The sequence below is a fragment of the Notothenia rossii genome, assembly GCF_949606895.1.
Source record: "Notothenia rossii genome assembly, chromosome: 5".
NCBI lineage: Eukaryota > Metazoa > Chordata > Actinopteri > Perciformes > Nototheniidae > Notothenia > Notothenia rossii.
Window position 1 is genome coordinate 37,519,698 of NC_136903.1, and position 21,683 is coordinate 37,541,380.

At 39.4% G+C, this 21,683-nt stretch overlaps 1 protein-coding gene across 2 annotated transcripts; it reads left to right on the top strand.

Annotated features, from left to right (window-relative positions):
- The first annotated feature begins 379 nt into the window (after window positions 1–379).
- dnajc24 (DnaJ (Hsp40) homolog, subfamily C, member 24) lies at window positions 380–7,006 on the top strand. 2 transcript variants are annotated; one of them, XM_079680334.1, is made up of 5 exons: window positions 380–483; window positions 1,573–1,670; window positions 3,569–3,698; window positions 5,191–5,259; window positions 5,995–7,006. In XM_079680334.1, the coding sequence occupies exons 2-5, from the start codon at window positions 1,575–1,577 to the stop codon at window positions 6,192–6,194; spliced, it is 495 nt and encodes a 164-aa protein (XP_079536460.1). In that variant the 5' UTR covers window positions 380–483; window positions 1,573–1,574; the 3' UTR covers window positions 6,195–7,006. The 2 variants fall into 2 exon arrangements, with proteins under 2 accessions (XP_079536460.1, XP_079536461.1); XM_079680335.1 differs by having other exon boundaries at window positions 396–483; window positions 1,550–1,670.
- The last annotated feature ends 14,677 nt before the right edge of the window (window positions 7,007–21,683 follow it).

Here is a 21,683-nt window from a genome sequence, read left to right on the forward strand (position 1 = left end):
TGTCTAAGCATACTTTATCCCTGACAAGCCAGGTTTGTACATCACTGTTTTCCAACTATTACTTGATCTGAAAACAATTTTGTTAATAGTGCTGATAAAATATGAAATTAACATTTTTGGAATGTCATTTTGACAGCATCATTTCAGGGGCTGTAGTGTTCAGCCCAATTTAGAGTATTTTATTATATTTTTTCTTTGTCTTTAGTTTTATTGATATTTTTTGTTTTATTAATACGTTTTGTCTGCATTAATTATGTTTTTTATCACCATTAAATGTGTGTGGGGGGGTGTCCCTCAATGTGTTTTCAGATGTTTAGATTTGTTTCCGTCTCCCACAGAATTGTAGTGTGGTGCTTTTATTTGTTTAAAAGACGGGAAGTATTGGTTAGCAACACCGGAAGTCAGCAGCCGGACTGAAAACACTGGAGGAATCCTTACATCGTTGGACACATGTCTTCACTCAGGTTACAGCCTTGTGTTACGGTATGTTTAATGCTTTACAATAAAACATAAAAACAGATAAAATAAAGAACGAAATGTGCTTTTATTATGTACCTTCGTTATGAACAAAAGGACTACATTTCCGGCTTCACTAACGTTTGTTCTGCTCGGTGCAAACAAACAGCAGCACCGAATAAAAGTGTTTTGTCATGTTAAGCTCCATAACATACTGTAACGTTAATGAGACAATAATCGCGGAGTATATAAAGACACCGAAGTAGCTTTGCAGTCCAGCTAGCTAGTTTCTGTGTTACGTTCAGAGAAGTCTATAACGTATATCACTGTAATAACTTGTACAGTCTGTAGTAATATAACAGTGCATCCAACCTGACTGTCATTGAAGCTCTTTAAACAAGCAGGTGTTACTGAGCTGCTTTCCGAATAACTTTGGAAATGATATATATATATTAACCTCGCTTTGACATTTGACGTTATGCTTTATTTGATTCAATAGTTGTAGGCCTACATGTGTTATTGGGCATGTGAGCCAAATTATTAAATACATCTATCTATTAGATTAAAAAAAGTTAGTGTCATTACTCAGAGTGCAAGTACTGAGACAATGCCATGCAGTTAGCATCTTACCAGAACTCTTAAGAGAAGCTGTAAGGTACAGTGTAATGTATATTATACATATAGTACAGTATACTAATGTCTACAATTCCGATAGGTATAAACTGTAGTACAAATATTGAATACACTAAAGAGGTATTAGAAGAAGACAGTATACTATAGACACTGAATAAAATATGAAACGTTATACATGGCACTTTATTCATATTATTATTTAATATGTTAAAGAAGATATAACTAGTTGGTGCCTCTTTATGTAGATCCCATGAATTGCTCCTCCTTCTCCTTGGTTCATTTATCTTCAGCTCTGACCACGTCAAATACACATGCTTTAAAGGAGTATACTCAGCACTGCCTTTAGCTGCATGTCTGATACTGATCTGGCAGTTTTAGATGTGCTTTTGATGCAGCCATCTGATGCTTCTCTATGAAGCCAGTTGGAAGATTATTAGCTCTAACAGTATATCTGTATTAGTGTTTCCGGTGTTGTGTTGACAGGGATGAGTGCAGAGAAGGACCTCTACGCTGTGCTGGGGGCCAGTCCCTCAGACTCAGTGCAGCGGCTCAGACAAAGGTACCAGCAGCTGGCCCTACAGGTAAACACCCTGTCTGTCTCTGTCAGCAAGAAGCATCACACTACTGCACACTGTAGGAGAACGTGTCTCCATGGTTCTATACAAATACATTATTATCCTGTGTTTATGTTAACTCAAGCAATAGCTCCTGTTAAAGTGTAGATTATATTAGATGTATTGATTTCAATTTGAATTTTTGTTTTGTTACAGGAGAATATAAAAAAGGCATTGCAGATTAATTTATAAATAAAAAACATAATTAGGAAATAAAAACATATCAATATTATAAAGTTATATATCTATATATTATCTATTGAATACACAATATCAAATATACAGAATAATCTAATAGTTAACATTAATATATCCAGGGGTGCACATCACTTTTTTAGTGAGTTACTCAGATGAGTACCAGGAGACAGCGTTTGGTACTCACCCCATACGAAGCGTGGTCCTCCTCAGTGTCTCCTTCACTGTCCTCTATTTACACTTCTTGCATGCTAGATGATGAAGATGATGAAGATGCACCTCCCTGTCCCTGTTTAAGCCTCCGATTTGCTTTCTCCAAAACTTGTTGCCATAACTGTGAAGTCCTTGCATTTCCTGAGGCCAAGTTGAAGGATCAAATACTAAGAAATGATCACATGACTTGAAGTCATATCTGATTTCAGATGTGGGAAGTTACTAAGTACACTTATTCAAGTACTGTACTTAGGTACAATTTTGAGATATTTGTACTTTACTTGAGTATTCAATGTTATGCTACTTTGTACTTCTACCACACTACAGTTCAGAGGTAAACCGTGTACTTTTACTCCGCTACATGTATGTAATACATTTAGTTACTTTACAGATGTGGATGAATGATGTGAAATATAATCAAGTGTTAAATCAGACTTTAGTTCCACCTGGAGTAACTCCACAAGCTACCCTGCAGTATACAAAGTCATTCAAACTAGCTGCACCTTTACCAGCTTTGAGAACACTTTCATGATCAATCATTATAAAACATATCATATCTGTTATTCTGAAATGGACCAATCTGCACAATGACTACTTTTACTGTCGCTACTTTCACTATATTTTGATGATAATACTTTTCTACTTTTACTTGAGGAACATTTTGAATGCAGGACTTTTACTGTAACAGAGTATTCCTACACTCTGGTACTTCTACTTTTACTCAAGTACAAGATCTGAGTACTTCTCCCACCTCTATCTGATTTCAAACTCTTCCATAACACCCTGAGTAAGTTTGCAGCTGTGTGTTTTACTCCACTTTGTTGTAAATCAAACTGCAGCAGCTTTACCACAGAGCGTGAACGTTGTGATCAGCTGATTTTGCGCAGTTCTCCAGTGTGTGCGTGGGGCGCAGAATGTGCACAGGGGAGTCTCCCACTGCAGCCAGTTGGCAGAGTTTTGGTACACTTCCGTTGTACACACCGACGTTAAACCTGTCTGTGTACAGGGCACCAACTCTGTCGTCCAGTTATCTAAGCCTCTGCCTCCTGTAAATCTTCACAGGTCCGTCGGTTATGTCCTGCGCAGCAAAGTCTGAAGCTTTTTTGCAGGGAGCAAAACGCCAAAGTGGCTGCTTAATGTCTTTTTTTTGTTGACATGTTTAGTAGTTTACTCCACTGAGTGTTGACAAGAAACACGTGTAGATGAAACATGTGTTTTGTTTTGATGACCTATCAGGTACGCAAAGGCGCGCAGTGACGTTACGCATTTTAGATTTTTGCTGCGCATGCGTACCTGCGTACCAGTTATGTGCACCCCTGCTTATAGACCAAGCTACTACTTATAAAGTATAAACAAAGGATACTGTATACGGAAGAGTAGATCATTCATACTAAATATTTACCTGTGTAGCAAAATAATTTGTCTGTATATGTTTGTGTGCGCACCCCCATGCACAGTACCATCCGGACCGCCTCGGAGGCTCTTCAGAAGCAGATTCCGGTTTGAAGAAGTTTCTAGAAGCTGATTCAGCCTGGAGGGTCCTGAGCGACCAGAACACCAGGAGAGAGTACGACCTGCAGAGGAGAGGTAGAGAACATACTTCACTTTACTTACATTTACATAGGACTAGACAATGAATCAAAAGTCATCAAAACCTCCATAAAAACTCTAACATATAATACATAATGTGTTTTTTTGCAAGTTACTGTCTAACAAGTCTTACATACATTAATTTTCATTTGATTAGAATGTAACAAAGCCTATATAGATCATCTTTTTTTATATCTAACACTAATTAAGACCCGAGCGAGGTTTAGCACTCATTATTAATGGTTCAGAGTCATTATCACTTTCAAACTGTACAACTTGATAATGAGTATTTCCTCAAGAGTGAAAGCTAGAAAATAAGAGTGAGTGAAATCTGCTCACTAGCCTAACCATTTTTCCAGTCAGTCCATCCATTTTCCCTTCTTCCGTCACTTTTCATATATTGATTGTAGAGTTTCTTTCCGATTAAACATTTATTTGAGGATGTTGGCATTGTAGCACCCTCAAACAAAAGCACCTTAGGGTCTTGAAACCCATTAAACCAATGTGAGGGGAGGAGAGGTGTTTCCCAAAAGCATTGTAACTATAGAGTTGTAAGATTGTAGATTTATGAGTGTCTTCTTGCTTTTGTTCTTTTCTTATTAATCAATCAATCAAATGATATAGCATAGTATAAAAAAGAACACATTTTTATCAGGGGGCTTCGCAGTTTGTGCAGCAGATGACACCCTCTGTCCTTAGACAGAAAACATCCCAAAGAAACGATGGGACAGCCGGATAGCTCACCAGCCCATTATGTGTGTCCTCCTCTCTTCTCATCGTTCAAATCTGTCCAAAAAACTATCTTAAGAAAAAAAAGATGATTTGAACATACATACTAATTCAATACATAGTCTAGTCCTGCTTCATTACAACTCTGAATATAACAACATTATGTGAGGGATGTGAAGACATAATACTGCTCACCGCTGATGTTTCATATCGCTGCTTAAAGGAGACCTATCATGCTATATTTGAATAATATATTGTAGGGCCATACCTATATAAGGTATATTTATACGTTTTCTTTTTCAAAATACCAAACAGGTCATGCATTTTAGCCATGCCTCATTTCGCTCTATTTTCCTCTCCTCCACCCTGTCTTTGCATGCGCTGCAGCTGACCACGCCCCCCTGCAAAGGAGGGGGCGGAGTTACAAGCGTCATGTTACCATGCTGTTACCATGCTGTTACCATGCTGTTACCATGCTGTTACCATGCCACGGCAACCTCTCATTCCCCTGATAGGTGTAGAGTTGGCCATATAGGCGGAGCTCCTCGTCACTGACGTCAAGACTATTTTCAAATCTGTATCAGTTTTTATCAGATCCGTTGCAGCCCCTTTTTTAGAGATTTGGGTATGGAGGAAAATAGAGAGGGTTGTGTTTTCTGACACTTGGTGAATTCCCTGAGACACCGGGGACACATATTCATGTATAAAAGACGTACAAAGGTGCATTTTGCATGATAGGTCCCCTTTAATGTTTCTCCAGCTCAGGAACTGAAACAGAATTGGCCGGTGGATTCTACCGTCTGTCTGGAGGACATGACCTGGGACGAGGGTGAGTACACCCCATGTAAACTAAAACACACACGTTTTGTTCAGAATGATAATCTCCACATGTTAGAACCACTTTATGATTTTTAAGCAAACGTGCAATTGTGAGAAGTTGAAAGCTAATGTTCGGCTATAAACAAACTACATCACGATCACATTCCTGCACCAATCTTTTCATGGAGAAGCACCACTCTTTTCATAGAGAAGAAGTTAAGATATTTCATGACCTTGAAGAATAAACACATGAAAATCCAATAATACCATCCTGTAAGCATTGATTTGCAACAGTGTCTGCTATGTTCCAACACAACCAGAAATATTAAAGGAGATGATGATGGGAGACACGTTTATATTGTCACCTGGGAAAAGCAGCATAAAAGAATGAAACCATGTTTTCCCAGTAACTTTACACACACAATAAGGAGCATGCTCAGTGTCAGTGTGAAGTGCTGTCGTCTGTCAGAAGAAATGTTCCTCCAGTGTAGATAACAACAAACAAACTTGCATTATACCACTTGTTGAGCAAAAGAAAATTATAGTTCCTTTTACTACATTTGAACTTCTAATATTGTAAATAACAAATGATTGAGTCCTAATATCTTTTGAGTTTATAATGATTCATTTGGGTTACAAGTCATGGTCATAATATCCAAACAAGTTCTTACTCACTGTCTGATTAAGTCAGATAAATCAGTACTTTATCTCAAATGTAAGTTATGTGTAATGTGTGTTTTTTTAGATGAGTGTGTGTACGCATACGGCTGTCGCTGTGGAGGAGGGTTCAGCATCTCAGAGGAAGAGGTGGAGGAGGAGACACAGAGAAGGCAGCAGGAGGAGGAGCAGGAAGCAGAGGGAGGAGTGATGGTGTGCTGTGACACATGTTCCCTCAGTGTGTGTGTCACATGGTCACTACATAGAAAGACTCAAATGTTAAAATGACAACAATAACACCTCTATCACTGACGTCACCATTATCCTACTTGGAGGAAGACACCAAATAAAGGAAATGTTGGTGGTGGACAGCTTAAGAGTTCTCTCAACACCTCCACCACTTGTGTTAAGCAGCGTGTGAAGCAAGGCCTCACAGCACCAATACAACAGCTCACTGAGGACACATTGTGTATGAATGTGGCACATTTGATGTTGAATTGTGTGAATGTAAATGTTGCTTTCCAACCCTTCTCTTTGTGGACATGGACAGCACATCTCTGACCTATGATCTGCTCTTCAGCCACGGCCTGACAGGGTCCTGTTCATCTGTTCCTTTCAACACAAGTTTGACTTCATCTTAACTGATATATATATACACATATGTTTAACTCAGTTTATGGGTGCTTTGATAATGTCTTATTTTGAAATTTGAAGAGAACTCATGTTACTCTACATTACATTTCATTTAGCTGAAGCTCTTATCCAAAGCGACTTACAATTAATGCGTTCAACAATGCAGATAACAACTCGAAAAGTGCAGGTACATTAACTTTTAAAGGTCAAACCATTGTAAGTGCTACTGCATTGGCTTTAAAGAACACCTTTCTAAGTGACACACACTGAAGTGGGTTTTCTTATAGCCAAGCTCCAGTTATATAATTGGCCTAAATTATATCTTTTGCTAAAAGTTTACCAAATTCATTGAAATTGTAGTGTATTATTTTATTATAATCTATTATTTATTGTATATTATGTGTAGGCATTTACATTATACAATTATGATTGTGATAAATGCTAGAGAATAAAAAAAATGTTTTCTAGGTGTGTCTATAGAAAATATAGTTTTTCTTATCTTGGGCCCAACGGTTCGAGGCTAACATGAATTCATTGACAATCCGGCAGAAGCTTGGTTTGTATCTGATAAATAATATCCACTCTCATGTCCACAAAGGGAAAAAGGGCCCTATCAACTTCTTTTGGGTTTTTGTCTCTCCCAATGTCTGCCTGAACTTGAGAGGCTGGAAGACAACGGAGGATGCATCAATCATTTCCTTTATTTTGACTATTTATTTTCTTTTTAAGTATTTTAAGCAGTTCTTTACATACACAGACAATTCAACTCTTGGAATGTTCAGTTTGAAAATATTTCAAAAAACAATAAAGGTGACACGAAACAGCAAAGACATCTTAAACATTATTATACTTGATTGCATTTCTTTCTCTCAGTAGTTGTCAACCAAAAATGTAATTAATCATTTCATATAGATATGATCAGTGATCACATTGAAGAAAAGTACCACACATTTTTACACAAGTAATCACAAACTTCATTCAAACAAAGTATTACATGCATTACTACTATTACTCAATATAATTGTAATTCATAGCCCACATAATAAACATTACATTACATTGCATTTAGCTGACGCTTTTATCCAAAGCGACTTACAATAAGTGCATTCGACCAGGAAGATACAACCTTTAAGAAAACAGAATCATATAAGTACATCAGGTTTCATAGAGCCAAACATTTCAAGTGCTACTCAACTGGCATTTAGAAAGCCAGCCCTTTATTAGTATATAAGTGCTTTGTTAGTAATTCTATCGCTCGAAGTGGAGTCTAAAGAGATGAGTTTTCAGTTTGCGTCGGAAGATGTGTAAGCTATCTGCTGTCCTGATTTCAATGGGGAGCTCATTCCACCATTTTGGAGCCAGGATAGCAAACCCACGTGTTTTTGCTGACGGGAACTTGGGTCCCCCTCGCAGTGCGGGTGCAGCGAGCTGTTTGGCTGATGCAGAGCGGAGTGCACGTGCTGGGGTGTACGGTTTAACCATGTCCTGGATGTAGGAAGGGCCGGATCCATTCACAGCATGGTACGCAAGTACCAGTGTCTTGAAGTGGATTCTAGCAGTTACTGGAAGCCAGTGAAGGGAGCGGAGGAGCGGTGTGGTGTGGGAGAATTTGGGAAGGTTGAAGACCAGACGAGCCGCTGCATTCTGGATGAGCTGCAGAGGTCGGATGGCACATGCAGGTAGACCAGCCAGGAGGGAGTTGCAGTAGTCTAGGCGTGAGATGACGAGAGCCTGGACCAGAATCTGCGCTGATGTCTGGGTCAGCTGGGGACGTATCCTCCTGATGTTGTAAAGCGTGTATCTGCAGCAGCGGGTTGTAGCAGCGATGTTTGCAGTGAAGGACAATTTGTTATCTAGGACCACACCCAGATTCCTTGCAGTCTGAGTCGGGGAAACAACAGAGGTGCCGATGTTGATTGTTAGGTCAAGAGTGGGACAATCTTTTCCCGGAAGGAAGAGCAGTTCAGTCTTGTCAAGGTTGAGCTTGAGGTGATGAGCAGACATCCACCGAGAGATGTCTGCTAGGCAAGCAGAGATGCGTGCGACGACCTGGGTCTCTGAGCGGGGAAAGGACAGAATTAGTTGGGTGTCGTCAGCGTAGCAGTGGTATGAAAAACCATGCGGGCTAATGACAGACCCGAGCGAGTTTGTGTACAGGGAGAAGAGGAGGGGACCAAGAACCGAGCCCTGAGGGACCCCTGTAGTTAATTGACAAGGGTCGGACTCGGACCCTCTCCAAGTAACCCTGTAGGTGCGGTCGTTGAGGTATGAGGTGAGGAGGGAAAGTGCAGTGCCTGAAACTCCAAGTTCTTGGAGAGTGCGAAGGAGGATCCGATGGTTCACTGTGTCGAATGCAGCAGACAGGTCCAGAAGGATGATGACAGAGGAGAGGGAGGCTGCTTTAGCAGTGTGCAGTTCATCAGAGACAGCAAGGAGAGCAGTTTCTGTTGAGTGACCTGCCTTGAAACCAGACTGGTGCGGATCCAGAAGGTTGTTCTGATGGAGATAACAGGAGAGTTGTTTAAAGACAGCGCGTTCAAGTGTTTTAGACAGGAACGGGAGGAGAGAGACGGGCCTGTAGTTAATAACATCAGACGGATTGAGAGTGGGTTTCTTAAGGAGAGGGTTTACTCTAAAGAAACCTTAATTAAAATACATTATTGAAAAATACATATATTTGATGTATTAATTAACTTATACTTATAACTCACTTAACCCAAATATAATATAACATATATTAAATAACCTGCATTTTAAAACACTATGAAAATCAATAATGCAGCTACGTCCAAAATAAATGAGTAAAAGCTAAATATGCAGCATGACTAACAAGTCTAACCATCTGTCATTCAGGTTTTATTTTAGGCTTACCCTATTCAATAGAAAGGTGCAACCCTCTTATTTCCATGTGGGTATGGGAGCTATGTTAGGTGCAACTGGCAGAGGTGGGAGAAGTTCTCAGATCATCTTAAAAGTAGAAGTACATCAGTGTAGAAATACGATGTTACAAGTAAAAGTCCTGCATTCAAGAGGTTACTCAAATAAAAGTAAACAGTATTAAAAACTTAAATTACCAAAAGTAAAAGTAGTCATTGAGCAGATCCATTTCAGAATAATATATATGATATGTTTTATAATGATTGATCATTGGCTGGTAGAGCTGGTAAAGGTGCAGCTAGTTTGAATGACTTTGTATACTGCAGGGCTTGTGAATTTACTCCAGGTGGAACTAAAGTCTGATTTAACTCTTGATCATATTTCATATCATTCATCCACATCTGCAAAGTAACTAAAGGGATTAAATACATGTAGTGGAGGAAAAGTACAAAGCAGCAAAACAAATGAAATACTCAAGTAAATTACAAGTACCTCAAAATTGAACTTAAGTACAGTCTTTGAATAAATGTTCTTATGTACATTCCACCCCTGGTAATTGGTCGCTGCATCTTAACTAACGCCGCTGACTGTGTCCTGTTGACATCATCTTCAGTTAGAATGTGATCGCTGAAGCAGTTGAACCGAAATTGAATCCGTTTTGTGCAACATATTTCTTTTTCCTTCCCGTCAGTGTCAGGCTCTCAGTGATAACGGCTCCTCTCACAGTGTTGTGGATGTCAGGAAGAGTGCATGGAGATTGTTGTGAGGTCGACACAGGGGGGTGGTCTATCCTCTGGAGAGCCGATCAGTGAGGTTTTACTCAGGCAGGGTGAGGGGCCTCTTTGCACTCTGGGGTCCTCGCTGCATGTCTGAACATGCCTGTTGGCATACCTGATGCTCATCAGCCACATCACAACCAGCAGAGAGAGAACACTGAGCAGATGAGATAATATAAGATCATACTGCACCTACTTCTTGAACTGCACACCTTATGTTGATTACTAATCAGGAAAAATGAAGGAACGTTTAGAAATCACATTTAAAATCACCAAACATAAAAATATGTGTTTCATTCATTGTAAATGAATGACAGGATTTGACATTATAGCAGCGATACAATACATTAGTATATTGAGTATGGCCTCTGCAGTTCCATGTTTAAAATGTTGCACTCATACTGACTCACTCATAAAGGTCTTCTGGCACTGTTATGAAATCAAAAAGACCTGGGAGGACATTGACAGATGGATTTCAAGAACTGTTATAAAACAGATGTAAAACGAGCAAATTAAGAAGAACTTACACTTGACTTATCAGTTTGCACATTGCACACCAGAGTAGCAGATTTTTATAAGTGGCTTTGATTTGAATAACAAAACACATTTGCCCCACCTCCCCCTATACCTGCAAATGGTGCTAATTGTTGGAAAGTGATCTATCCCTCAGAGGACAAACACTTTAAATTAATTGTCTCTGTATACCAACCCCCCTACATAATCCAGAATTGAATATACCACTTATAAACCCTAAGCTGTATGCTATACATTTCTCATATATGAAAAAAACAAATTGCTTGCTGTTCCTTGTTGTGCATTACTTTCCCAAAAACGGAGTTTTATTATTTATTTTATTGATTTGTAATTAATCTTCTAAGGCTACATTACATAAAATAAATAAAACAGAACATTGGGTTCAAGATATATCTGTTTATCTAAACAGCAGGTACAACAAACTAACACAATTTAATCAAATCTTTTGGATAGACTTTGTAAATAATAAATACATAGACAGTGGAAAATAGTTCATTTGAAAGATGAGTTTCTCTTTATATGTGATAAATTCTCACCTATGTTGTAGTGAAAGCCACAAGAAACAGAAAAAGGAAAATCCCCCCAAAAAGCTAATAATATAGATAGTAAAACGATGTTCTATGACCCAGAACAATTATCATGTGACCACCTAGGGGTCCTGACCCCCAGGTTGGGAACCGGTGCCCTAAATGACAGAGCCATTCTCCTCTCTGCGGGGCTGCGACAGACTCACAAAGGGAGAAGGCTGGTAACGACTCTGCTGCCTCTCTGGTCACTCAGCCTGCAAAGGTCACAGCTGACAGAGGCTCCCTGATGATCATCTCTCATCTATTATCCCCCCTAATCCATCCACCCATCCATATCTGCCCTCCTCACCCAGAGAAGGTGAAGAACAAGGGGTGGAGGGCACAGAAAGTTGGGGTTTGACAGAAAAGAGGAGGGGGGTGTATTGTCTGAATTTAGTGCTAATTATTTTCTCTGCAGCGATGTCAGTAACAGCAAAAGTGGTCAGCGGAGAAGGAGAGTTTCTAGTGGTGCGCTGAGAGGGGGGTGGGGTGGGGGGTGCGAGTAGATGTTTAAATGAGGGGTTGGTCGTATATTGATGTGACAGACACAGAGACACGCTGGGACACAAAATCACTTTCACCAACACACGACCACCTACAATTAGAGCGCTTTAGATCACTTTCTACCATCCACCCCCAGAACCCCACCCCTGCACACTGTAAACATCTTACAAACACTGATGAAATCAAATCCCCTTTTATCAAGTATTCATTGTGATGAGTGCAACAATGTTTGTAGTTTCTTTCTAAGATCAAACAAGGTGAGGAACTGCCCACATACGGACAAAAAAAAAGAATGCTTAAGGAAATCATATGGTGGTTATCCCCTTGTGGACAGGCACGTGCAGAGGATGTTAGAGGGACTAAGGCCCAAATTCAAAAAAGGGTTTTTGTTACACATATTCCTGGAATAACTACATTTGTGACAGTTTTAAGGGTTATTAAAATGTATGCATTTAAAACAAGCCGAAGTTGGAGATTGGTTCAAACACTCCTACACAACAGTTCATCAATGCAACATGCAAAGAAATGAAATGTACCCCCTTCTCAATAAGGGCATTCAGATTACGCCTTCGAAATAACAGGCAATCTAAAGGTGTGATTTTATACAGCTAATAATATGTGTATTAGACACAGTTGTTTTTTGTTGATTTATGTATTGATTTTTAAATTGAAAAAAGTACATTCTCAAAAGTGGGCAAAAGGGCAGGTGCTCAAGTCCCTTTTCAGGTCTATCTGAGCACCTGCCTGCTTGTGTTTGCGTCATAAATAAATAAAACTAGGGTTTAGATGATTGTAAGTTACGGCAAATGACATTGAAAGCATCAGAGTGGATGGTTGCTTCTATGGAGTCAGACAAAACCATTCATACTATTTTAACTCTTTCATGTGGTAAGACACACTGGTAGGTTACAACTTAGAGTATTTACATGATGTGTAACACATACACACAGACAGAGGGAGAGAGAGAGATTGTGGATTACAGTAGAACATATCAGCAGTAGGAGAAAGTGCTGTTAAACCGGGTCGAGAGGGGGAATACCCAGAGTGCACCCTGATGGTCCCTCTGGCTGGGATCCTGTGTGGAGGTGGGAACAAATGAAAGGAGCACAACCAACACTCCACCATCAGAGCTTTTGGCAGAAACAACCAACTGATAGTTCAGAACATACATGAATGGGAGATGGAAACTTTAACGAACACTCAAAACTGAATGTATGGTGCATAACATCACTTCATCACATTCTCCTTTAACACTTTCTCCAAAATGCAACAATAGAATCCATTACTCTTAAACATCCACACCAAGAGCTGGCCAATGCCTTTTGCTGCTTAGTAAGGACATACACATTGGCTTTATTTGGAAATAAAACAATTTCTAATTAGATTACATCCAGGTGTTTCAATTCTTTCTCAGAATAAACAATGTTTAAATGTGTGGATGAAATGGGAGAAAAATGTATTTACCCGACAAACAGTTATGGATGGATTAAAAAATAAATATACATTATGAAGGCCTATTTAAAATAATGTATCAAATCGATTGAAGGAAATACATGTTCAGCTTGGCAATTTGTTTACCAAAATACAGAATAATTATTAGAAATAAATTGTTGTTGTCTTTTTCCTTCCGCCCTTTAAACAGTATAAGGTTTAGGTTTATTCCGATTGTTGATACTCATAATATAATTAATTGTCATTCAAATTTTTGTGATAACATTCCAGTGAACATGTCCATTCACATCGCAGCCTCCACAAAGAGGAGCTGTTGACATTTACAGTAACATCATATCAGGCTTGAAAATGAAATGACCTCCCCCCCTCCCCTTCAGTCAGTGTGTCCAACAGAAGGGGGAGGGGGGGGGGGGGTTCAGCAGCCACCTTGTTAATAAGAAGGGAACTCCCATTGGGTGATACTGCTAACTAATTGGCTGTATAGCAGACAGGCCTCAGAGACACTCAGGCCCTGTCAACTCATTAGCATGTTGTTAGCTTGTTATTAGCTTAAAGCTTGTTTAGCTCCTCAGCTTGATGAATGATCAAGAGAACAATCAGTGGACCTCCAGTGTGTGTGTGTGTGTGTGTGTGTGTGTGTGTGTGTGTGTGTGTGTGTGTGTGTGTGTGTGTGTGTGTGTGTGTGTGTGTGTGTGTGCGTGTGCGTGTGCGTGTGCGTGTGTGTGTGTGTGTGTAAAAGCATCCTGTGGTTGCTACGGACCAGTATCAAAGCTGCGGGGATGAATGAGGCCAATTTCCATTATTAATAAAAAACATTTTAAATATCTCCTACATCCCAAACGACTAAAGCGACCAAAATCTCTTTGCCAACAATGAAGTGTCACTTCTCTCTTCTGTTCTTTTCTTCTTCTTATATGTATATGTTATTGCACGATCGTCCATATTTTCGCAATATATTATTCAGATCAGGGCCGTTTCTAGCTTTTTGGGGGCCCTATGCAAGAAGCTGTTTGGGGGCCCTAGTTTTGACAGCTTTTTAACTACACTGGGGGGGATTCTGAAGCCTTTAAGATGATCTGTGGAGATGCATCAATCTGTCTGTTTCTTTAATAGGAAAACAGGCTGATTTCATGACAACCAAGCAATTGAAAATTACAAAAAATGATATTAAAAAGGTAAACAATAAGGCTCCTCTATGTCAATAAGTGCAAGAGATGCAGCATTTTCTCAACAATGTTTAATTTACATTTTTCATCTTCCTCAGACGTCACTCACTGGCTGTTGATCGTTGGGCTGTCAGCCCATTTTTTGGGTGTCCTTTTGTTGAACTGTCTGTTTAACACTAGAACCGCCAACGGGTCAATTTTACCCGCAGCCGTTTTTTGATTGTATGTAACTTTTGTTCAATAACATATTAAAGTCTCCCAGTCCGTGACTTTTCCTGAAAGTGTGTTATGTAGCACCCTCTGTTGTTAACAATTGTCAATATGAAGTCAGATTGAAAAAATCGCCAAAGAAAATGCCATTTATACCTATATCCGCCAGCGGGTAATATTTACCTCATAGACAATGCAGCGTAAACATGACGTGTTGCTATAGCAACGCCTTATGTCTACTGCGGTTCCTTATAGATAGAGAGATAGATAGATAGATAGATATATTGATAGATGGATAGAGAGAGAGATAGACAGACAGATAGATAGTTATAGAGAGTGTAACATCTTGGAGAATACAAGATCTTGGATGACTGAGGACGTAATGCATGTGTGCAGGTTACGTGCCAGTTGAATAAAGATGGACACTCGGAATGAGAGAAGTAGTCCGTGTTGTCTGTTTATGTAGACAATTATATGCCCATAGAACAGAACATTACGGATAGATCGATAGATAGTTATAGATAGAGAGATAGAGAGATTTGTACCTAAACAAAACACAAGTTTAACACCAAGCGTTTAAATCAGCACTCTTAGCGATATTTTATACTTCATGTTATCTGCGCAAACTATATTGTATGAAAAGCTGAGAGTCAACAGATTCTATTGGTATAAGTTTCATCCCTTTGCGATCAAAACTCACTGTTCTGTATGATAAATAAAAGAACATTGTACCTTGAAAATCAATAGCGGGTACATTTTACCCGTTGGCGGTTTTAGGTATACAGCGAACTCTGGCGGTTCTAGTGTTAAATGTATCGAAGCATCACACAAAAAAAGCTTTGGAAAATAATAATATATTTGGATTTAGGTCAACATTTAATATTTGTAAACCTGAAGAGTCAGTGCCAGTGCCTCACCAGCCATGAACCTCACTGCAGAAGCTTATATATAGACATCTACGTTTTTTGTGCCCCACCACATTTGTACATATAAAAACGCCACTGCGAACACAGGAGGGGGTCTACAAATAAAGACGGCTCATTTTAATTCTCCCCAAATATATTGAGGCTGAACCTGAACTTTGAATGATCTGCTCCCATCATATTCTTGGTGATCTTGTTAAAATTGTGAATGCAGAATTAGAAATACTATGTAACTGGTTTGCAGTTAATAAATGATCCCTTTAATGTGGCCAAAACAAATGACATGTTATTCATTACAAAGTCTGAGAGTAGAAATGACTGCATTATACAGATTTGCAATACAGAGATAGAAAAAGTTGGTTCATGTTGTAGTGTCCCGTTAATTATGTTAAGTTTTGTCATGTTTGTTCGTCATGTTCGCCTGATTGTTTCCACCTGTGCCCACTTACCTCATGTATATATTGTCCTGTCTCCCCTTGTTAGTTGTCGGTTCGTCTTGTTCGTTGTCCCAAGAAGCCAGATCCAAGCCATTACTTTAAGAGATTCAGTGTTTTGCCTTTTTCCCTCCATGAGAGCGCTTTACTTTTGTCAGTTTGTTATTTCCTCTAAAAGAGTGATTTTGTTTTTTTGCAAGTAAAGATTATTATTATAGTATTTTAATTTCCAAAAAAAGATAGTTGAAACTGCTATTGACATGTGCAGAAAATGACCCGAAATCTAGTTTTCGTATATATATATATATATATATATATATATATATATATATATTAGGGCAGGGACTTTAACGCGTTCATGTTTGTGTAATTAATTAATCTTAATTAACGCGTTAAAAAAATTAACGCATTTTAATCGCACTTATTTTTGCCCTGCGGAATGTTTCTCACTGGATGAGTTTCAGGCGTACCAATTATACTGGAGCACCAACTAACGTTCATGACTTCAGACAACAACAAACCACAGTGAACAATTGTCAAACATGAACGAAGAAGCTGATGAGACTGCTTTGGTTGGCCCCGTGGATGGGACATTTTGTTTTAAAAAACGCACAAATGGAAGCGTCGATAAGAGCACGGTTGTATGCAGAATGCAAAAAGGAATTCGCATATCACCGCAGCACATCAAGCCTCAAGTATCACCTCAATGCAAAACATAGAGCAGCTAGCGTGGAAGCTAGCGTGGACGTTAGCCCGTCTTCGAGTACAAGGACCCACACCATACTTGCCCTCAGACATCGGGAGCATTTCAAAATGCAAAATTGGGGGGGGGGGGGGGGGGGGTGCTAGTGGATCGCCGGAGCTGTTAGATTAACATTAACATGCTTATTGTAGTTTAGGGTGACCAGACGTCCCCGTTTTCCGGGGACAGTCCCCGTTTGTATTGGCCTGTCCCCGGTTGAAACTGTCCCCGGAAATGTCCCCGTTTTTTAATATACGTTAAAAACACATAGCGAGGTGAAATAAAACGTTTCATGTCAGGAAACACTGGGTAAACACTACAGACTGTGATCAAGCCAGCCCCCACTTCGGAAAACACAGTCAAGCCAGCCCCCACGTTGTATTGCGGTGCGCGAATATCCTATGCTTTACGGTAGAGGCCTGTAAAAACTGCCTTCAAAATAAAAGCGTTTACTCGGTCAATAACAAATATACCTAAAAAACACACCAAACATATTCATATATACTGGAGCTTAAATTAAGAAATATGTCCTATATAATGTGATCAATAATAATTTAAAACAAACTACGTATAACTACCACATTATAACTGAGTGAATGTAAAATGTAGGATACAGTTATGAAGACATCTCTAACATTTCCACTGGGTGACTAATTTCAATTGATGTTGACACCATCTCACAACACTCCTAAAATAACATTACTTTCTGAAGCACAATTTAAAATGTATGCTGTTTAAAATCTCAAATGTAGATCTATTGTCCATCTATATTTTGATTATTATTTAATGGAAACTGTCCATAATCAAAGAGTCATTCGAAGTCAATCAAAGACTTATTTCACTTCAGGGTGATAGCAGGACACCCCATCTAATTCTGATTTAGAGTTTCAAAATAAAATACTTTTGAAGTCTCATGTATGGGCGATCGTCCTTCTTTTTTTATAAAAGGATAAATAAAAAACTGTCAAATTATCAAAGACTTATTTCACTCCAGGGTGATAGCAGAACACCCCATCTAGTCACTCAGAGAGAATCAGGACAATCTGATGTAGAGAATCAATATAAAAGACCTTTGTAGTCTCATATACGAGCTATCATCCCTTTATTTTTAGATAAGAATAAAACAAAAACTATCCAGTATCAAAGACTTATTTCACTTCAGGTTGATAGCAGGACACCCCATCTAGTCACTCAGAGAGAATCTGGACAATCTGGACAATCTGGAAATTCAGTTTCAAAATAAAAGACCTTTGAAGTCTCATATATGAGCTATCGTCCTGTTTGTATCCAACAGTTAAAATGTTTAAATTACATTGAACCAGAATTGTCCCCCTTTTTTCTTTAACAGTGAAGAAAATTGGATATGTTAATGAGATTTTGACCGCAAAACTCAAAATGTCCCCGGTTTTAATTTGGAAAATCTGGTCACCTTATTGTAGTTGTAAGTGCACTGCCTTGCGGCCTGTAGCACCGTCCTTGATGGAGCATATGTGTGGGCTGGACCTGCATTTTACAGGAAAGGAGTGAGCAGAGAGTAGAGTAGTTGTCGATTCTTGTTCTGTTTTCTGTGAATATCTGCCTCACCCTCTCAGACTTTGAGTTGCGCGCGCTACTAAAGAGACGTGTTACCATGGAAACCAAACAATGGTGTAGCTGTATTAAAGTCCGAGTGGAAACAGTCGTGTGTAAATCTGATTTTGTCAGAAATCGGGAGAAATGCGGGAGAAATATGACCCCAGGAGGAAACTGGGAGAGGGCAATGAAATCGTGAGTCTCCCGCGAAATCGGGAGGGTTGACAAGTATGACCCACACCCAACCCACACTCAACCAGATGACTGATTTCAGGGCCAGGATAACTAAGTCCACGTCTGAAAAAATAACCAGCTCACTGGATTGCACTCGACTGTAGACCACTTGGAGTGGTAGAAGATAAGGGTTCGCAAAAGGTACTACAGATTGCATCGTCTGACACAACATATGAGCTGCCATGCAGAAAGACAGTGACAAAAAGAATCCAGCAGCTTTATGACAATGAAAAGGAAGATAAAGAGAATTTATTGGAGAAAGCCGAATGTGTTGCCCTGACTGGGGATCATTGGACCTCGGTAAGCAATTCAAATTACCTCTGTGTGACGGCACACTTTATTGACATCTTCTCACTGTTCTCAGGTCAAATATTTATATGTGATTAAAAATGCGGTTAATTTCGATTAATTAATTAGATTAATTTTTTTAATCGAGTCCCGGCCCTAATATATATATATATATATATATATGCATTTATTTTTTTCCTGCCCTAACTTTTATTTAATTTTTTCTCCTGTTTTCTTTATTTCTTTGTACTCCTTCATTTCTATATGTTTTTGACGCAATAATGCCGCTGTATTAGGATGATGCAAGGGAGGGCTACTTTCCACAAGCTATGCTTCAGCCCTCCCGCTTCTACAAATGTTGTTCATCTTTGTGTGTATGAATTAAACTTTTTTTGTTTTTCGGATGAATATATATTTTTTTATTTAAATACTTTCAGCTTGTGGGCCCACTAGTGGCCGCGGGGGCCCTATGCCCCCGCATAGTCCGCCTATAGGAAGACACGGCCCTGATTCAGATCATGCCAGTTTGTGATGGAAAATCTTAATGAGCATAGTAATTACTAAACAAACGTTCTGATGTCCTGTGTGTTGAATTTGAAAGACGTGGGTGTTGACACGGGAGGGTGGAATGAAAAGACATTATCATTTTGCATTGTGGGAAATGCAGGACTCATCATTTTGTGATCTTGACACAATGAGGATGAGGATTCAAAGGCAGGATTTTATTTTCACCGTTACGTTTTTTTTACTTTATGGAATTATAATACTAACTGACTAAACTTGTTGAAAGGGGAGATTTGTTTTTGATATCCTTAATTGATCAGTGATGCTTCTGACATTCAGCATAACACACAAAACACCAGTCAGTCTAGTAAACAGCTCACATATCACTCTGTCATTTGCTTACATTTACAGAAGGCCAAAAAAGATGCTGCCACATTTCTCTTCTCCTGTCAATATTACTGGGAAAACCTTCTCCAGATGACCCCACATGCTGTATGGTGTTCCAACGTGCAAGACCTGATTCAATCAAATTAAGTAGAATGAAAAGTGTCAAACGTTCTCAAGATCATCTTAATTGTTCTCTTCAGAGCTCTTTGTCTTTGTTATCACCTCTCTGTCACTGATTCACAGCGCAGGTCCCACTCCCTCTTTCTCAGATATTGAACTAGATGAAGGAGATCACTGAGTTAGAAACAGAGTGTTGAAGCTATGTTTCAGGTGGATTGTGGAGGACATTTTCAACGAGGTTAATAGGCAAGGACAGGTCATGAAAACAAATGAAGGTTCCTTATTTTTAACATATAATAATGCATTTCAGTAACCAGTGTTTCAGGTTAGTGGTAGTGTTGGCATTTATCAGCCACTAGAGGGAATGTGGTGTCATTCAAAAGGCTGTCCATGGTCTCAGGCTCTGTCTACAGGCTCATCTCACTGAGTGGAGTGGTGGTCCCTCCACTGGCAGCTTCACTCTCAATAAGGTTTACTATACAAGCCCCTGCTGCTGCCGCAAGCAATTCAGTTTGACTCAGCGCTGAAAGAAGTCTGTGATCACCACAGTCCAACAGGAAAAAAGAGGAGACAAAGTCCTTCTAATAATTACTTACTTCAGAGAATTTGCATTTGCAATTGCTGATCAGACAGTTTTTTTTCTTGAAGAAAACAGAATCATATACAGTAAGTACATCAGGTTTCATAGAGCTAAAACATTTCAAGTGCTACTCAACTGGCTTTAGATAAGCCAGTCCTTTATTAGTATATATATATATATACAGTATGTATGCCATTCAGATTGGTTCCCTGTAATATGCTTTAATCAGTTAGAAAATGAAATACCATGATCCTATCCTCTATACTCCCAGGATTGTTCATAAGCCCGCTACAGCAGGTGATGGGGTCATTACACTCTGACGTTCTCCTATACAAACAGCAGGGGGCCAGTGCTGGCCTGACCTGGGGCCCAGGGGCCAGGCTGGAGATCTGTCCTTCTCTCTCCGCTCTCTCATGTTGCCAGTCATATTCACTTTGGAGCTGTGTAAAATAACTGTCACCTGCTCTTTTCCTCATTTAGGGTCATGGATATAGATATTAAATGTGAACACACGTTTAGCCTGTACCAAATGTGTATACAGAGATGATGTTAGCAGGTACATTTGACCCCAATTACTTTCATGTAGAAAGTTACACACAAAATAGAAATACACATGCTGACTGACTGTGATGAGGCATGTTAAAATGAGCTGTTGGAGACATTCACTGTTTCTTTATGATTGTAGTATAACTTACAACTTGTAAACCATTTAATTTGGTTTAGCTATGCTAGTGGCATGGTAGTTATTATATGCATGGCACGTTTGTTTGCATGTAGTAAAAAAGGGAAACTCATTGAGAGAAAGAAAAGGAAACCCAAAATCTGGAGCAATGGAACCCCTGGATTTAGCCGACTGGACTGTACCATAGTTCCAAGGGGGACAATGGACATATTATAAAGATCTCCTTTTGTAGTGCTTCTCTACATGTACTTGGTTATCTGGTGTGCCTACCAACCCACACACTATAAAATAAGACAACCTAGTACGTTGTTGAGGGATTTAACAAACCATTCAGATTTGGAAAAGTATTGAATCGAAATACTGAGAAAGTATAAAAAAAGAAATCAACATCCTTAGGCTCTGCTACTTTATAAAGAGAAAAAAAGAGAACCTCCCCCCCCGACACATTTGGGGTAACCAGAGGGAGGGCTGCCGACTGAATAGATGTAGAGAATAGAGAGTAGTGTGTCCGAGCCAGAGCTAAGCTGCTTCAGTTTAGGTTAAGCGTGAGTAATCTGTGTTGGCTCACAGGCCCCCAATGGGCCCCGGGCCCC

Bases quoted from the DNA above. Each gene is read 5' to 3' on its own strand.
- dnajc24 (XM_079680334.1), top strand. From the start codon at position 1,575: ATGAGTGCAGAGAAGGACCTCTACGCTGTGCTGGGGGCCAGTCCCTCA. The intron at 1,671-3,568 runs GTAAACACCCTG...CCCCATGCACAG, and splicing joins ACCAGCAGCTGGCCCTACAG to TACCATCCGGACCGCCTCGG. The intron at 3,699-5,190 runs GTAGAGAACATA...ATGTTTCTCCAG, and splicing joins GTACGACCTGCAGAGGAGAG to CTCAGGAACTGAAACAGAAT.